We start from the raw sequence: 16,738 nt of genomic DNA on the forward strand, positions 1-16,738 counted from the left end.
ACCTTGAAGAAGGGGTTTGAGACTTGATTTGGTCACTTTTTGAATTTCATATTAATAATTTTTAATCGATGTATTAAGCTTTGAAAATGGCCATTTTCGCATTTTTCATTAATCACATATAACTCGACAACAATTAATTTTAGAAAAAAAATGACAAGATACCGTTTTTGCTCAGAAAGACCCAACTTATTAAAAAAAATTGTTCGAAATGAAAAAATTATTTTTGTGAATTTGTTTAAAAAATAGTTATTTATGAAACAGTTCGTGAAGTATGCTTTTTGCGAATGCACGCGATGTTTAGTCTATACATCGTGTAACTTCGCAAAAAGTACTTCACGCACAGTTTCATAAATAACTATTTTTTAAACAAATTCACAAAAATAATTTTTTCATTTCGAACAATTTATTATCTCTAGTTTAAGAGATATAACCTGGTTAAAAATATCATATTTGAAATATATATTTTCGTTTTTTTTTTCTGAAGGAAGAAAACCAAAATGTGGAAAAATTCAATAATGAATTGAATTACAGGATTTACAATGAAATATGGTTGTTTTTGAAAGAGTGATGTATAAAATAAAAATTAAACAATAAGAAAATATATATTCTCTCAAATAATAAAAAATAAAATTATCAATATTCGTAGGTATAAACAAAACAAATTTAACGAAATATATATTAAACAAACTGGAACATGAAGTAAAAACCACTTCTATGTAAAAGGTATATTTACTAAAAATTTTTTTTAGAATCCCAATGGATTCAATAAAATGAGTTCATCAGAACGTTTTCAAACCTATCGGTCCATCATCAGTGATTTGAATACTTGCAAAATAGCCCCAGAACCAAACAATGGTTGTGATTATAAATAAATCTACATTATGTTGAAATAAATTTAAAATGGCTAAACGCCGATGTTAAAGGATTAAACCTCTGGGAACATGGTGAAACTCTACCCGAGGACCCCAGGGAACTACCCCTTTTAGTGAAATATATATTATTTTCATAAAAAAAAACAAAATAAAACCAATAATTATTGCATTAACTAAAAAACGATATAAAAGATTGTTTCTAAATCAATACTTTTTACTCTGAATTTTCCTTTATATCAGAAATTGTACTTTCAGATTCTTCATTGCCATCGTCAGAAGTCTCATTCTCTTCATGATCATTATGTAAGTCTTCACCTTCAACAAATTCCACTTCGTGTGATGTGGCTTTTATATTTATGTAGTACATATTCGCAATCTCCAATGTTATTTTCTATAGTCTTTTTTCCTGCAACATTTTTATCCAAAATAGGTATATAATAAATATGTTACTTTATATAAAACAACAAGTTTTTCAACTCGGGGATTTGTAAAAGCTGTATGACACTATGCATTTTCTTGTATCATTTCTAATATCGTTTCTAATATTAGAAAGCTATATACATTTTCTTGTATCGTTTCTTGTACGTATATTTGTGCCCTGTATGACACTGCAAGTTCTTGTATCGAAAATTGTATGAAATTCGGCACGTGATTGATCGAAATTTTGTTTGTCACCCTGTGTCACGTTACATTGGTATGTGATTGGTATGGTAGTACTGCGTCTACAGCTGTTTTTTAAGGATTTTATAACATTTCTAAACTTTTATTTCTGGTTAACATTTTAATGTTAACCAGAATTTTACGTTGACTGTTGACTGTTTGAGGTTGATTATTTGTGTTTTTATTTTGTTTTGATATTTGTGCTAAAATATTTGCATTAGAATTATCTTCAGTTTGATCCAAATTAGGAACTATTGTATTTTCCTCTAATAAAAAATTATGCAACATGAAACCCAAGGGCGTCATTTGATAGGGGCAGGGGGGGCATTTGCCCCCCCTGGCCCTGAAAACGACTGAAATTTACAAAAAATACATCAATTTTCATCATTACATCATATAATATAATGTATTGTATATATAAAGCTTGCCCCCCCCTAATCAAAATTTCAAATGACGCTCCTGATGAAACCCAAAGTTATAGCACAGTGTTATAGTATGAACTTTACTAGGAGCTAAATATAATATGGTTATTATTAGAACAGTAGTCCATACCAAACGGTATATTAAGTATCAATAAAAGATTTATAAAATAATACCTACAAAAACACAAAAAAATTGATCAAGACATATTATTATTATGATCCCATTTTCATTTCAGCCGCCATATTATGACATTTAGATGTTTTACCAGCAGGTTTTACTTTTTTGCTCTTTGTGCAGAAATTGGCGCAGTTCTTGTACAAGAATCTGAGCCTGGCATAAATTCTTGTATCGTTTCTGATATCGTTTCTTGTATCTCTGTATGACACTATGCATTTTTTTTTGACATATCAGAAACGATATCAGAAACGATACAAGAAAATGCATAGTGTCATACAGCTTTAAGTCTGTTCCTCTTTTTTGAATGTATGTATTCAAATGATGACCAATTTCTTTCACATCCAGAGGAAATTGGTACCACCTGAAGCAAACGTACTGCAACAGGTTTCAAGTACTGATTCGTGCAAAGACCTTGCCACACCCTAATGGTTGGCAGTCTAGTTTTTCTGCAACTTCCCATAAAAGAGATCTTGAGAAAAATCCAGTTTCTACTAGCATACGTTGCCAACTTGTAACGAAATTACGAATACGGGGTGAATAATGAATAAGGGTGGCGCTATAGTCATGTTGTAGAAATTGACAAAGATCTTGGATCACAGGGAGATTAATTTAATTATATGTATCTACAGGGTGTCCCAGACTAATTTAGCCACGCTATATCTCTTAAACCAATAGAGATTTTCGAATGGGATAAAAAGCGGTCTATTCTACTTGTAATACACTTTAATATGACGTAGAAAAAAATCATCCCCTAAATATTCATCCCTTAGTTACAACCCATAACTTTAATTTTTTTAATAGCACCCTGTATATTTTTTTATAGTTTTGCATGTGGTCTTCTATCGTCTATTCAACGCATTTTTTGAAAATTAAATCGGTTCGTAAATAACCAAGAAAATATCAGTTTAGTTTTGTTAATTATGTGTCCCAGACTAATTTATCCAGGCTATATTTCTTAAACGAATAGAGATTTTCGAATTGGACAAAAACTGATCTATTACATTTGTAATACACTTTAATATGGCGTAGAAAAAAAAATTATCCCCTAAATATTCATCCCTTAGTTACAACCTTAGTTACAACCCCTAACTTTATTTCTTTTAAATAGCACCCTGTAAGTTAGGGATGAATATTTAGGGGATGAATTTTTTCTACGCCATATGAAAGTGTATTACAAATGGAATAGATCAGTTTTTGTACCATTCGAAAATCTCTATTTTTAAGAAATATTTAAAAAAAAATGGTAAAATAAAAAAAGCACAACGTTTGCGACTGGCTCATATCATGATTATTTATACAAGGTACATGCTGAAGTGATTCCAGCACAAAAGTAGGCTCCTATGGAAAATGTCCAATTATTGAATATGATTTTCTGATTTTTAATGGTCATTGTTTCCGTGTTTTCAAAATATTCATTGTTTGCCGAAATAATCCGCCCATTTGTCAAGTTTTCAATTATTGAACTCATGATTTTATTTGTAGGTTTCTCTCCATAAGATTTTCTGACGCACTCGAGTAACGCGAAAACCCCCGCATGGGTTTCCCTACCATAAACACATTATTTGTAATAAAAATTACATTTTTGCTTTATTTAAACGTTTGGATTTCCAATCTAGAAATCGTTGTAAAAAAATTTTTTAAATAAAATTGTGAAAAATTTATCGGAACCGTATGTTACATGATTGTAAGTAAATATATTTTATTTTCAGCCTATTCTGTATTCCTATTGGAGAAGTTCCTGTGCGTGGAGAGTTCGAATAGGTAATTTTTTTAATGTTGAATATCTAAAGTAATGTCGAAGAAACAGAATGAAGAAATCGTCGAATGCGATTTTTGCATGAAAAATGAGATGATAAAATCATCCCCTTTCATCATCCTAAATGTGGAATGCGTAACAAAGTATTACAGATAACGGAATAACTGAAACCTACAAAATTGAAAACAACAATAAACTAACCCGATGTCCTAGGTGAGCGACGGAAAACGACGCGACGCGATGCAATGCGTTGCGATGCGATGCGACCAGTAATTCACGCGACGTGTGGCTTATGTAGCGTCGCATCGCGTCGCTTTCCATCACTCAAACCAGGACAAACGTGACGATGTCAATTATTCATTCCTATTCTTAAGTGTGGGGAAGTATACGGCAGTGTTACTAGAAAATTCATATTTTAAATACTTAGCTAAAAAATTCCATAAACGAAAAAGGAAGACAACAAATGTCATATATTTAGAACGAGTTAATTTGGAGAGTTTAATCATTTATATCCGAAATTAATAAAATAATCCACGTTTGTTTAAAGAGTATTGTGGCTTATTCACTTTCGATTATATCATTGCAGCTGTTAAACTCAGTATTAATAACTGAGCTATCAATAAGTAATTTTCAAAAACCAAATTCTATTGAGGAGAGGCTGTTACTGACTTAAAGGTATGTTAATGAAAAAACAGTGGTACTATATAGTTATTATTAGTTTTTATTTATTTAATAAACTATTGCGTAGCATAATTTGAATTGAAAAAGCAATGGGGCGTCACACTGTGTCGTGTCTCGTCGCGAACAAATCAAGTTCGCACTTCGTCGCGTCTTGTCGTAGACTGATTAACCCGAAAACGTAGGCCATACACAAATACAACCATTACTTGATATTTTCGCGTCGTGTCGCGTTGTCGCGTTTGTCGTTCACCTAGGACAACGGGTTAGGTATATCGGAGTTTTGTGTATACAAACAACGATATCGAACTTTATAATACATGTTACGGCGAAGGTAAAGTTGGTCAAAAGTTTGAAAGCCCCTGTATACAGGGTGTTTTATTGGGAAAGTAACATACGTTAACTGTAGAAAGAGGACACTTAGGCGGTGTCAAAAATACCATACTTAATGGGTCTTACTCCATTAATAACAAAAATACTGGGTGTTTTATCTATTTTGCCATTTTCTTAATTGGTTCATAACTTTTTAACCACACTGTATATGTATTTTATATTTGGCACGCAAATATCATTTAAGGTGTACAATAAATTAATTTATTTACAATTGTAAAAAATCCAGGTCCGGATTAAAAAATATTGGAAAAATGTTTCGACCCCAAAACAACACCCTGTACATTAAATTTTTTTAAAATGGATTTTTCAGTTGAAAAGAGGATAAAAAACTAAATTCAGTGGTGTACTTTGAATTTTCGGCAAAATGATTTTTCTGGTGAAATTTTGAATTTGAATTCTGAAATTAAGTGAATTGTGAGAGCTCCAAGTAGAAAAAAATTGAAATACAACTTACAACTTGTCAAACACTCTGTATATTGATTTTATATTTAACACCCGAATATTCTTTTAGGTGTCCAATGAATTAATTTATTTACAATTATAAAAAATCCAGGTCCGGATTAAAAAATATTGTGTAAATGTTCCGACCCAAAAAAACACCTTGTATATTAAATTTTTTTAAAATGGATTTTGCATTTGAAAAGAGGATGAAAAAGAATTAGTGGTATACTTTGAATTTTCGTAAAGATGATTTTTCTGGTAAAATTTTGAATTTGAATTCTGAAATTATGTCAATTGCGAGAGCTCTAAGTAGAAAAAATTAAAATGCGACTTAATTTTAATTAATACCATTATTTAATCTAAACGGGTAAAATGTTAATATTTTAGTGTTTTTTATTATGTGCGAAAAATAGTTTTTGGCGAATATGCATCTTTAAATAATGAATAAATAATAAAGGGTCATAATAAAGAATACATCACTTTAATCAACAAAATAGCTAAAAATTATAACAAAACAGCGAAAATTTGCAGCATAATAACTATTCAAAACTAAACTACTTATTCAAAATTACCACCATCAAAAATTATTTTTTTTATACGTAGGTACGGTAAATTTTTGTAGTTAGATACCTAGTGCCATGTGTACTGTGTGTGGTGAGTAAGTGTCTTGTTACTTTGCAAAGGCAACGTCATTGTCTTTGCAAAGAGACGCTAATTGTATCCGAACGTTTGCGGTCCCTCCGGTGAGTACCTACCGATCTCACAAGGACAGAAACTATTTTCATTTATTAATTTATAATAAACTAAAAATTTCTGACCCTGGTGAGATTCGAACTCACGACCATTCGGACCTTTCGATCCAAAGGTAGGCGCTCTTACCAATGAGCCACAGAGTGGTCATCAACAATTATTGTTATGTGTGCAAATGTTAATATTTTACCAATTTAGATTAAATAATGGTATTAATTAAAATTAAGTCATATTTTAATTTATTTTACTTTGAGCTTCGCCATTCACATAATTTCAGAATTCAAATTCAAAATTTTACCAGAAAAATCATTTTGCCGAAAATTCAAAGTATACCACTAATTTTGTTTTTCATCCTCTTTTCAAATGCAAAATCCACCTGGATTTCCGGACCTGGATTTTCTATAATTGTAAATAAATTAATTGACTGGTCACCCAAAAGAATATTCGCGTTTTAAAAATAAAATCAATATACAGTGTGGTTGACAAGTTGTAAGCTGTATTTCAATTTTTTTCTACCTAGAGCTCTCGTATTTCACTTAATTTCAGAATTCAAATTCAAAATTTCAACAGAAAAATCATTTTGCCGAAAATTCAAAGTATACCACTGAATTTAGTTTTTTATCCTCTTTTCAACTGAAAAATCCATTTTAAAAAAATTTAATGTACCGGGTGTCCCAATTAGAATGGCTCTCGGCCATATCTCAGGAACCGTTTATAGTAGAGCTTTGAAATAAAAAATTTTATAACAAAAGTTGCCTCAGGAAAAGCCTGGAAATTATTTTCATAATTGTGGGACCACCGCTAGAGGGCGTAATTGAATATCAAAAATTTAAAAATCTAAATTCTACAAAATTTTCCTAATGAAGGGGCACTGGAAATCCGATCGTCGTATTCTTCATAAAATTCTACGCATATTTGATTTGACAAGTTTAGGTCTACCTTTGGAAATAAGAGGTGGGGGTGAGTGGGAACCTTGTTATGAAAAACTGGCTGTGAGTCCGGTTCTGCTTAATCAAATTTTGCAAACTTGGTCTTGTTGAAGACAGATCTTTTTCGTCAATGTAAAAGTTATTATTTCCAACCAACTTACTGAGTAATATGCCAGCTAGAAGGTGTTATTAAATTTTTTTCAGAAATCTAGTGTTCCTTGGAAAATATTAAATACAAACATGCATTTTTAATACCATATTACAAAATTAGACAAAATTAGCAACAGAATAGCGAAAACCGCATGTTAATACGTTTTTTCTATCTCGAGATATCTTACAAAACGTGTAAATTTAAAAACATAACTGTTACTGTCACCGGTAAACGAAATTAATTAAAAGTAGTGTGCTATGGAAACAACAAAGAAACATTTTCCAGCTGTCAACGTATATTAGGTATTTTCAACGCTTCTCATTTGTTTCGAGCCTCGTTCATATCTCGTATATTAATATTATACACGGATTATACGGCATATGACAGAGGCTCGAAACAAATGAGAAGCGTTGAAAAGCCCTATTACAAAGAAATAAAAACAACTATTTAGTGATGACATAAACGTTCAAATTTTTGCCCATCATTTTCGTTGCAAACATTTACTCTTTCAAGAGTAGATTGAACAGCAGTCTCAATTTCTGCTTTCGATATGCTTTGAATGGCGTTTAGTATTCTCTGGATAATGTATCCTAGAGTAGTGTATGATGGGCAACAATTTGAATATTTAGGTCGTCACTAAGTAGTTCTTTTTGTTCTGTGTTATATTTAATTTTAATAGTATTGTCTCTCTTTATATTGTTGTTTTAATTAATTATATTTTTATACGTTGACATCTGGAAAATGTTATTTTGTTTTTTTCCACAGCACACTACTTTTCATTAACTTAGCTTACCGGTGATAGTAACAGTTATGTATAAAATTTACACGTTTCTCGAGATATCTTGAGATAGAAAAAAGGTATCGACATGCGGTTTTCACTATTCTATTGCTAATTTAATCTAATTTTATAAAGTATGATTAAAAATGCATACTTGTATTTAATATTTTCCAAAGAAAACTAGATTTCCGAAAAAAATTAAATAACGCCTCCCAGCTGGCTTATTACTTATTAGGATGGTTCAAAATTATCACGCTTACATTGAAGAAAAATATCTGTCTTCAACAAGACCCAGTTTTCAAAATTTGATTTAGCAGAACCGGACTTACAGCCATTTTTTCATAACAAGGTTCCCACTCACCCCCACCTCTTATTTGCAAAGGTAGAGTTAAACTTGTTAAATGAAATATGCGCAGAATTTGATGAAGAATACAATTATCGGATTTCCAGTGCCCCTTCATTAGGAAAATTTTGTAAAATTTTGATTTTTTTATTTTTGATATTCAATTACGCCCTCTAGCGGTGGACCCACAATTATGAAAATAATTTCCAGGCTTTTCCTGAGGCAACTTTTGTTATAAAATTTTTTATTTCAAAGCTCTACTATAAACGGTTCCTGAGATATGGCCGAGAGCCATTCTTATTGGGACACCCGGTACAAGTTGTTGTTTTGGGGTCGGAACATTTTTCCAATATTTTTTAATCCGGACCTGGATTTTTTACAATTATAAATAAATTAGTTTATTGTACGCCTTAAATGATATTTACGTGCCGAATATAAAATAAATATACAGTGTGGTTAAAAAGTTATGAACCAATTAAGAAAATGGCAAAATAGATAAAACACCTAGTATCTTTGTTATTAATGGAATAAGACCCATTAAGTATGGTATTTTTGACACCGCCCAATTGTCCTCTTTCTACAGTTAACGTATGTTACTTTCCCAATGAAACACCCTGTATATATATGTGGATAGAAAATAAAGCTTAATTATGCCATGTTTCATTGAAATGTAATTACACCATATAAATATAGGAGTCTTGCGGTCATTGTTAAGATTATGTTTTGAAATACTTTATTACGAGAGAATATATCTCAAAATTATGACCTTACAACCTTATGACTGACAAAATACGTACCTTCGTTGGGAAATCATTTGTCTGATAAATGAACTATGGTTGCGTTTGTATCTTAACATTTTCTATGAGGTATAAAAATTGGGAAAATTATTTTAATTATTTTCGTTCTCCCTAGTATCACTGCATCATCCGCATACGCTATGCACTTCTCGGTGTTGAATATAGATAGTTCTTTTGTGCTCATATTTGATCTTCTTACGATTTGTTCTAATACTATGTTGAATACATTCGTTCAAAACGGATCCCCCTTTTTTAAATCTTTATTCACTGTGAACTGCCTTGAAAAACTTTCCTCCATTGTTACCCTATTTCTCGTGTTCCTAGGCGTCATTTTCACTGGTCTTCTAAGCTTTTCTCTTATTTCTAATGTTCTCATGGCCTCATATAGAAGCCTTAGGTTTATGGAGTCGTATGTGTGTGTAAAATCGATAAATATTATATATAACCTTAAGTTTTAATCGAAGCCATCATTTTGAATTAATTTTAACATACTTATTTGATTAGTAATTATTTAGCAGTTACCGCTAGGGCATCCCTGCCATTTCGTTCGTTGCAACCCGTGACTGCACGCCGGGGTTTGTCCTGGTTGGGTTGGGTCAGAGAGAACAGCATATCTGCCGCCTGATGAGAGACTAATAAGTTTCGAAACCGGTAGCGGTGCTTGCTGCACTCTCTGATTGAACTGGAATGATGATGCGGCTGTAGTTTCGTATTGCAACGAAATTGAAAATGGTTATTCATTTTTGATTTACATGTTTACTCTGATTGGAGTACGAAGGGAACCTCTCTCGTTGGAACTATACCGCGCTGAGCAGATGGGACGTGAATTATAAATTGTAAAATTCCCTCATCTTCTTTAGTCTCAGCATCCGTTATGGCTTGCAAATTGTAGAAGCCTCGGAGGTGTTACCAGAGAAGGTTCCCATTGTTTTCAGTCTGGTAGGATGTAGAATGACATTTTTTGATGTTGTTTTATGTGCTATTAGATTGAAAACTTAGTTTTTTTGATAGCAGTTGCCGCTAGGGCATCCCTGCCATTTAGTTCGTTGCAATCCGTGACTGCACGCCGGGGTTTGTCCTAGTTGTGTCAGAGAGAGCAGCATATGTGCCTCCTCATGAGAGACTAATAAGTTTCGAAACCGGTAGAGGTGCTTGCTGCACTCTCTGATTGAACTAGAATGGCTGTAGTTTCGTGTTGCAACTAAATTGAAAACGGTTATTCATTTTTAGTAATTATTGTTGTTCCTGGTCTAAAGTCTAAACCCTGCCTGGTTTTCATATTTCATTAATCTTTTCCTAATAATTTTTGCAATTATTATTTTATATCCAACTCTACTAGTGATATATCTCTATAGTTTTTGCACTCCGTTTTATAGCGTTTTTATAGATCGGACAAATAAAAGCACCATTCCATTGTTTCGGCGTTTCCTCCTCCTCCTTCTTCTTCTTCGTTTTTTTTGTTTAGTTTAACTAAGAACAAACACATTAGCAACCATGCTCGAAAATAATTCTTCCTTAATAAAGATAAATTGCCATAATTTTACTACAATAACTATAACAGACAACACTAAGCTACTTCACTTTAACGAATTATAACTAAAAATTAACTTTTCTTTGGGGATTATTTAGATAACTTCAAATAAATTTTTCATTCTACATAAAACATCCTTCGGCGGCCATTGCCGCCAAAGGTCCCCCCGTTTCCTCCTTTTACCAACCTGCTAATGTCAAGTATCAAGCGGAATATTCTTTCTTTCTTTTAGGTCTCTTATTATTTCGTTAACGCCATTCATAGTTGGTTCCTCGCATGTCACCTCTTCATCTTCTTGCCAATTCTCATTTCCCTCTAGTTCCTCTGGTTCATCTGTATTTAACAGATCTTCGAAGCATTCAGCCCATCTGTTTAATTTTTCTGTAGTTTCTCTTAGAAGTAAACCTTTGTTTCTGCAATACTTTGTATTATTCCTGTTAATTTGAAGTGCTTGATAGAAATTTTTTAATTCCTTGTTCATGTAGGTTTTTTCTGTTTTTCAATTGCTGTTTTTCTAGCTGTTCTCCTGATTTCTGCAAATTCTTTTAGCTTGTCTTCTTCTAGCCTCATAGTTTTCCATCGTATTTTGGGTATTTCCTTATGTCTCTTTCCTCTGCTTCCAACATGGCTGCCTGTACCATTCCTCTTCTATTTCTTTCTTGACTGGATTCTCTAGCCTTTCATTTATTTCTTCTTCTAGTCTATTTACTACGTGTTTCTCGTGAAAGCATTCTAATCTAATTTATAATTTAATCTGCCTCTAACAGGTCTTGTCATTAATAGGACATGATATTCTTATTTTCAATCTGGGGGGGGGGGGATTGAATTCTCCATTATTTGATCTAAATTCCTTAAATCTTTCTGGTTATAAGTGCTTCTTACATGCCATGTCCCAATTTTTACTATTTCTTTGGATTCTTGCCCTTTTGTGTGCTTATTTTCCGTTTTCCATAGTCGTATTAGACTGTTAAACTGAGTTGGTTTCTTTTGCTTAAAATTTGTTTTCTGTTTTTTGAGGTTATTTCTATAGATTATTAATTATAGAGTTGTTTTGAAAACCAACTTTTAAGTAATAACGTTAGTATTGGATTATTAAATAATAATCTATTAATTTATTAATCGTAATAACGATTATTAAAATTCTTACTACTTTTGGAAGGTGTAGGCACATGAAAATTGTTTATTTCTACAATGCTTGGTAGGTATATTTATTTTACAAAAATAAACACATTCCAATTTGACATTTTAAGGAATATATCCAATAAACAAAATTACAAAGACGGATCTATTGCTTATGCAAAATAACAATAAAAATATAACCAGAGAAATATAGACAATAAACTAAAAACACATGTACCATGTACACAAAATTATGTGAAGTAAAAATAACATTGATACAGATGACAAGATAAAATTAAATGTCAACAGTAGTGGTTTTTACCTCAGAACAGTTAGCTCTGGCACTTTGACGTATTCAGAGGTACCAAACCAATTAACTTTACAGCTGAGCATCAGTTTAGTTAAGAGAATGATGGAAATACGGCACCCAGCTTAAGCTTCTCCTTAACTTTTGACACAGGCTTAGCTAAGCAAAAGCTTAAGTAGCTATTGAAATACCGGCCCTAAGTACTTTTCGGATCACCCTAAGTATATCCATTTCTTCCAGTTCACAATCAACTTATTGTAGCATAAGACTAAGTTTTCAATCTAATAGCAAATAAAATAACACTAAAAATATTACTCTACATATCACCAGATTGAAAACAACGGGAACCTTCTTTGGTTACACCTCCGAGGCTTCTAAAATTTGCAAGCCATAACGGATGCTGAGACTAAAGAAGATGAGGGAATTTTACAATTTATAATTCATGTCCCATCTGCTCAGCGCGGTAAAGTTCCAACGAGAATGGTTCCCTTCGTACTCCAATCAGAGTAAACATGTAAATCAAAAATAAATAATCATTTTCAATTTCGTTGCAACACGAAATTACAGCCGCATTATATTCTAGTTTAATCAGAGAGTGCAGCAAGCACCTCTACCGGTTTCTAAACTTATTACTCTCATCAGGAGGCACATATTATGTCTCTCTCTGACCCAACTAGGACAAACCCCGGCGTGCAGTCACGGATTGCAACGAACGAAATGGCAGGCATACCCTAGCGGCAACTGCTAGCAAAAGACTAAGTTTTCAATCTAATGGCACATTTCGAAAGGTTTCGAAGGTTTTGAAACCGGTAGAGGTGCTTGCTTCCCTCTCTGATTGAGCTAGAATATAATGCGGCTGTAGTTTCGTGTTGCAACGAAATTGAAAATGGTTATTCATTTTTGATTTACATGTTTACTCTGATTGGAGTACGAAGGGAACAATTCTTGTTGGAACTTTACCGCGCTAAGCAGACGGGACGTGCATTGTAAAATTCCCTCATCCTCTTTAGTCTCAGCATCCGTTATGGCTTGCAAATTTTAGAAGCCTCAGATGTGTAACCAGAGAAGTTTCCCATTGTTTTCAATCTGGTGGGATGTAGTGTAATATTTTTAGTGTTATTTTATGTGCTATTAGATTCAAAACTTAGTCTTTTTGCTAGCAGTTGCCGCTAGGGCATCCCTGTCATTTCGTTCGTTGCAATCCGTGACTGCACGCCAGGGTTTGTCCTGGTTGGGTCAGAGAGAGCAGCATATGTGCCTCTTGATAAGAGACTAATAAGTTCCGAAACCGGTAGAAGTGCTTGCTGCACTCTCTGATTGAACTAGAATATAATGCGGCTGTAGTTTCGTGTTGCAACGAAATTGAAAAATGGTTATTCAATTTTTTATTTGCTATTTTAACTATTTCTTTCTGTAGTTCCATTTTTTGATGTCATATCTTCAGTTATCTATGTATACTACAATCACAATCAAGATGCACCAGAAATAAACAAACCAAGACACTTGAATGTTATGAGGAGCACTCCCGAATCATGATATACAATGTATATACATTGTAAATCATGATTTGGGAGTGCTCCTGGTAACATTCAACGTGTCTTGGTTTGTTTATTTCTAGTGCATTTTGATTGTGATTTTAGTATAGGTAGATCTTTATGGTGTTTCAACTTACTTATTTAATAATATTTCAATTTTATCTATGAAGGTTTCTGTTTCTATTATTTAGTCTGTTTTTCTTTTTTTTTTTGTTGCGTTCCTCAGTTTTTTTTGCGTCTAGAGTTCTTGTGATATTAATGCTTTCTTTTAGGTTTTTGTCATCATTTGTATTTATTTTTAATCCTATTATAATCAAACTTTTCTTTTTACTTGTTTTCTCCAGTTGTTCCATTCTACCTTATATTTGTTTTACTTGGCTTTTTAATTTTCTGTTTTCTTTTATTATTCTCTATAAGATGAGTTAATAATAATGTTCTTATCACTTTTAGCGAATTTTATAAATATTTGCAATTTTTTAGCACTGAACTTAAAAGAAATCCCCTATGATATCAAACCAGTTTCATTGATAAAAGCTGGAGGGGAACAACATTCAAACGACTATCGAGATGTCAATCCCATGGAACAGGTTCCAGCTTTGCACATAGACGGAACCACCCTTATAGAATCTTTAAATATTATGCATTATCTGGAAGAAACCAGACCTCATAGGCCGTTAATGCCCAATGACTGTATTAAAAGAGCAAAAGTAAGTATAAAAAAATATTACAGTAGATAATGGATATTTTTGAATTTATTTAATACAAATATTAACTATTTTGGCACTGGTGCCGATTTTATCCAAAATAATTTGTAGTCGAGCACAAGAGAGGTTAAATTAAAACCATTTTAGGAAAGCAATCGGTAATTTTAGCATTTATATGCTTATAGGTCTGGATCCCGCGTATCAAAAAAAGTTGATTAATAGCAAGCTGACAAACTTTGATGTATGGGAACACTGGAACAGGGGAAGTTTTAATTGTGGAACAGGTTAAAAATTTGTAACGTCAGACTACGAAAACGTCCCATGTATTTTGTCGGACAGAACTTCCAATTGATTTGTTACCCTTTCATTAAACTCTCATGCAAAAATCAGACTGCTATTTATCATCAACTGGGCATTTTAATAAGTCCGACACGTAGAACATGTCAAATAACAGGAATTACGTTGGTGATAAATAGCAGTCTGATTTTTGCATGAGAGTTTAATGAAAGGGCAACAAATCAATTGGAAGTTCTGTCCGACAAAATACATGGGACGTTTTCGCAGTCTGACGTTCCAAATTTTTAACCTGTTTAACCACAATTAAAACTTCCCCTGTTCCAGTGTTCCCATACATCAAAGTTTGTCCGACTAGATACCGTTAAGCTATTAACAAATTTTTAGCTTGCTATTAATCAACTTTTTTTTGGTACGCGGGATCCCGATTAATAACTATAGTATATCAAATAAACTTAAGTATTCTTCTGCTTTTTGACTGACTTTACAACTAGGGTGAATCTTGCGGTGAATCTTCGCCGCATCCACTATAGCTCTATCTTCTACGATCTTGCGCTTCCATTTCCCATTGTTGTACCCCAATTCTAGATCAATCGACTTCAACATCATCCCCTTCCATCCAGTGCCGGATTAACCATTAGGCAAAGTAGGCAGTTGTCTAGTGGCCTCGGCCCCAAAGGAGGCCTCGCGGGGACCAAAACGAAAAAATGTTGAAAGATTCAAATATCGCGCAATACCATAAAAGTTATGGTGGACGTATAAAGCTACATTACAATGCATACTTTTATTCACATAGAAAGTATGTGCTGTTGCTGTGGGAATACATCGCAAATGAATGCCCTTTGGTAAAAGGACCAGTACTACAGATGGAAACAAGAATCGAAAGTGAGCAAAAAAACACAAGAAAAATTAGGAGAAAGCAGTACTTATTTAAACCAGAAAGCAGTTTTATTTCAATTGTTTTATTACAGTAAACTTTGCATCTGGGTCTTTTCGTCGTCTTCCTAGTTTTACTAGAGATGTCGCTGTTTTGCGTTTCAAAGGTGGAATTACTGCATCGCGGTGATTTCCCTTAAAAGGCAGGCTTGTTGATTTTTGTTTCAGAGTTGGGACTGCATAGCTACACTGATGAAGCCTATGATGCAGAAATAGCTATCTGTGGATGGTGGTCTAACTCTGAATCAAATTGAAACAAAACTGCCTTTCCCCCTTATTTAAACTCAGTTTCACACGGAAATCCATCGCTAGTGAAGCAGCAACCAATGAAAATGCACGTGATGGAATAGAAATAACCGAGGGAAACATAGCTTCCCTAACTGAAGAAGATGAAAAAACATTGTAACGACAGTTATATTCCAGTTCAAGAAGTTAAAGAACCAGAAACCTAAAATAAGTTAAAAATTGAAGTTAAAGATAAATTGGGTCCTAAATTCGGAAAACGGCATAGGATTACGGAATATAGTAACTAAAGAAGTATGGCCATTTTGGATTGGGAAAGGTCTTCAGAATTTAAAAACCTTGATGGAAGTGTTTCAGCGTCAAAAAGAAATTTTGAAGGCATTACAAGATTTTTATACAATCTATGGTTTTTCGAAAACAAATCAGTGGAACAAAAATTAAAAGAGATTGGCTGACGTATTTTCCCTCAAATAGAATATCGTATTTTGGGTTTGTTCAGTCTGCGTACAACTTTTTTTCATCCTCTACCCACCGTTGGAAAGTTATGATCAAATGCTGAAGCGATCTCATTCGCCACGATCTAGTCTTTATAAGAACAAGCAGCACATGCCATAAGACCTTTGCCTAAAGGTTAAACCGCTTTCAAATCTGCTCTTCATACTCTTGCTGAAGACACTAATCAGCAAGCTGAAACAGTTCATGAGGCTAAGTATTTGTTGAAAGAAATGTCAAAAAAAGAAGAAACATTCATAATGAATGAGTTTTGGGTAACAATTTTAGAACTCATCAACGCTGTCAGTAAATCATTGCAGAGAGAAGAGATTGAACTTCAAACTTCAGTTCAGCTTCTAAATTCACTTTTGCAGTTCTTAAAATTCCAAAAAGATAATTTTGTTTATTACGAGCAGAGTACCTGTGACC

At 33.1% G+C, this 16,738-nt stretch overlaps 1 protein-coding gene across 1 annotated transcript in view; it reads left to right on the forward strand.

Moving 5' to 3' along the window:
• The window catches only part of LOC126887233 (probable maleylacetoacetate isomerase 2), a 31,188-nt gene that overhangs the window by 4,739 nt on the left and 9,711 nt on the right, over nucleotides 1-16,738 (forward strand). Inside the window, exons 2-3 of the mRNA XM_050654642.1 lie at nucleotides 3,842-3,893; nucleotides 14,121-14,347. Coding sequence (XP_050510599.1) covers nucleotides 3,842-3,893; nucleotides 14,121-14,347 — 279 coding nt within the window. The remainder of the gene's footprint in view (nucleotides 1-3,841; nucleotides 3,894-14,120; nucleotides 14,348-16,738) is intronic.

Source organism: Diabrotica virgifera, chromosome 6 (genome assembly GCF_917563875.1).
Source record: "Diabrotica virgifera virgifera chromosome 6, PGI_DIABVI_V3a".
NCBI lineage: Eukaryota > Metazoa > Arthropoda > Insecta > Coleoptera > Chrysomelidae > Diabrotica > Diabrotica virgifera.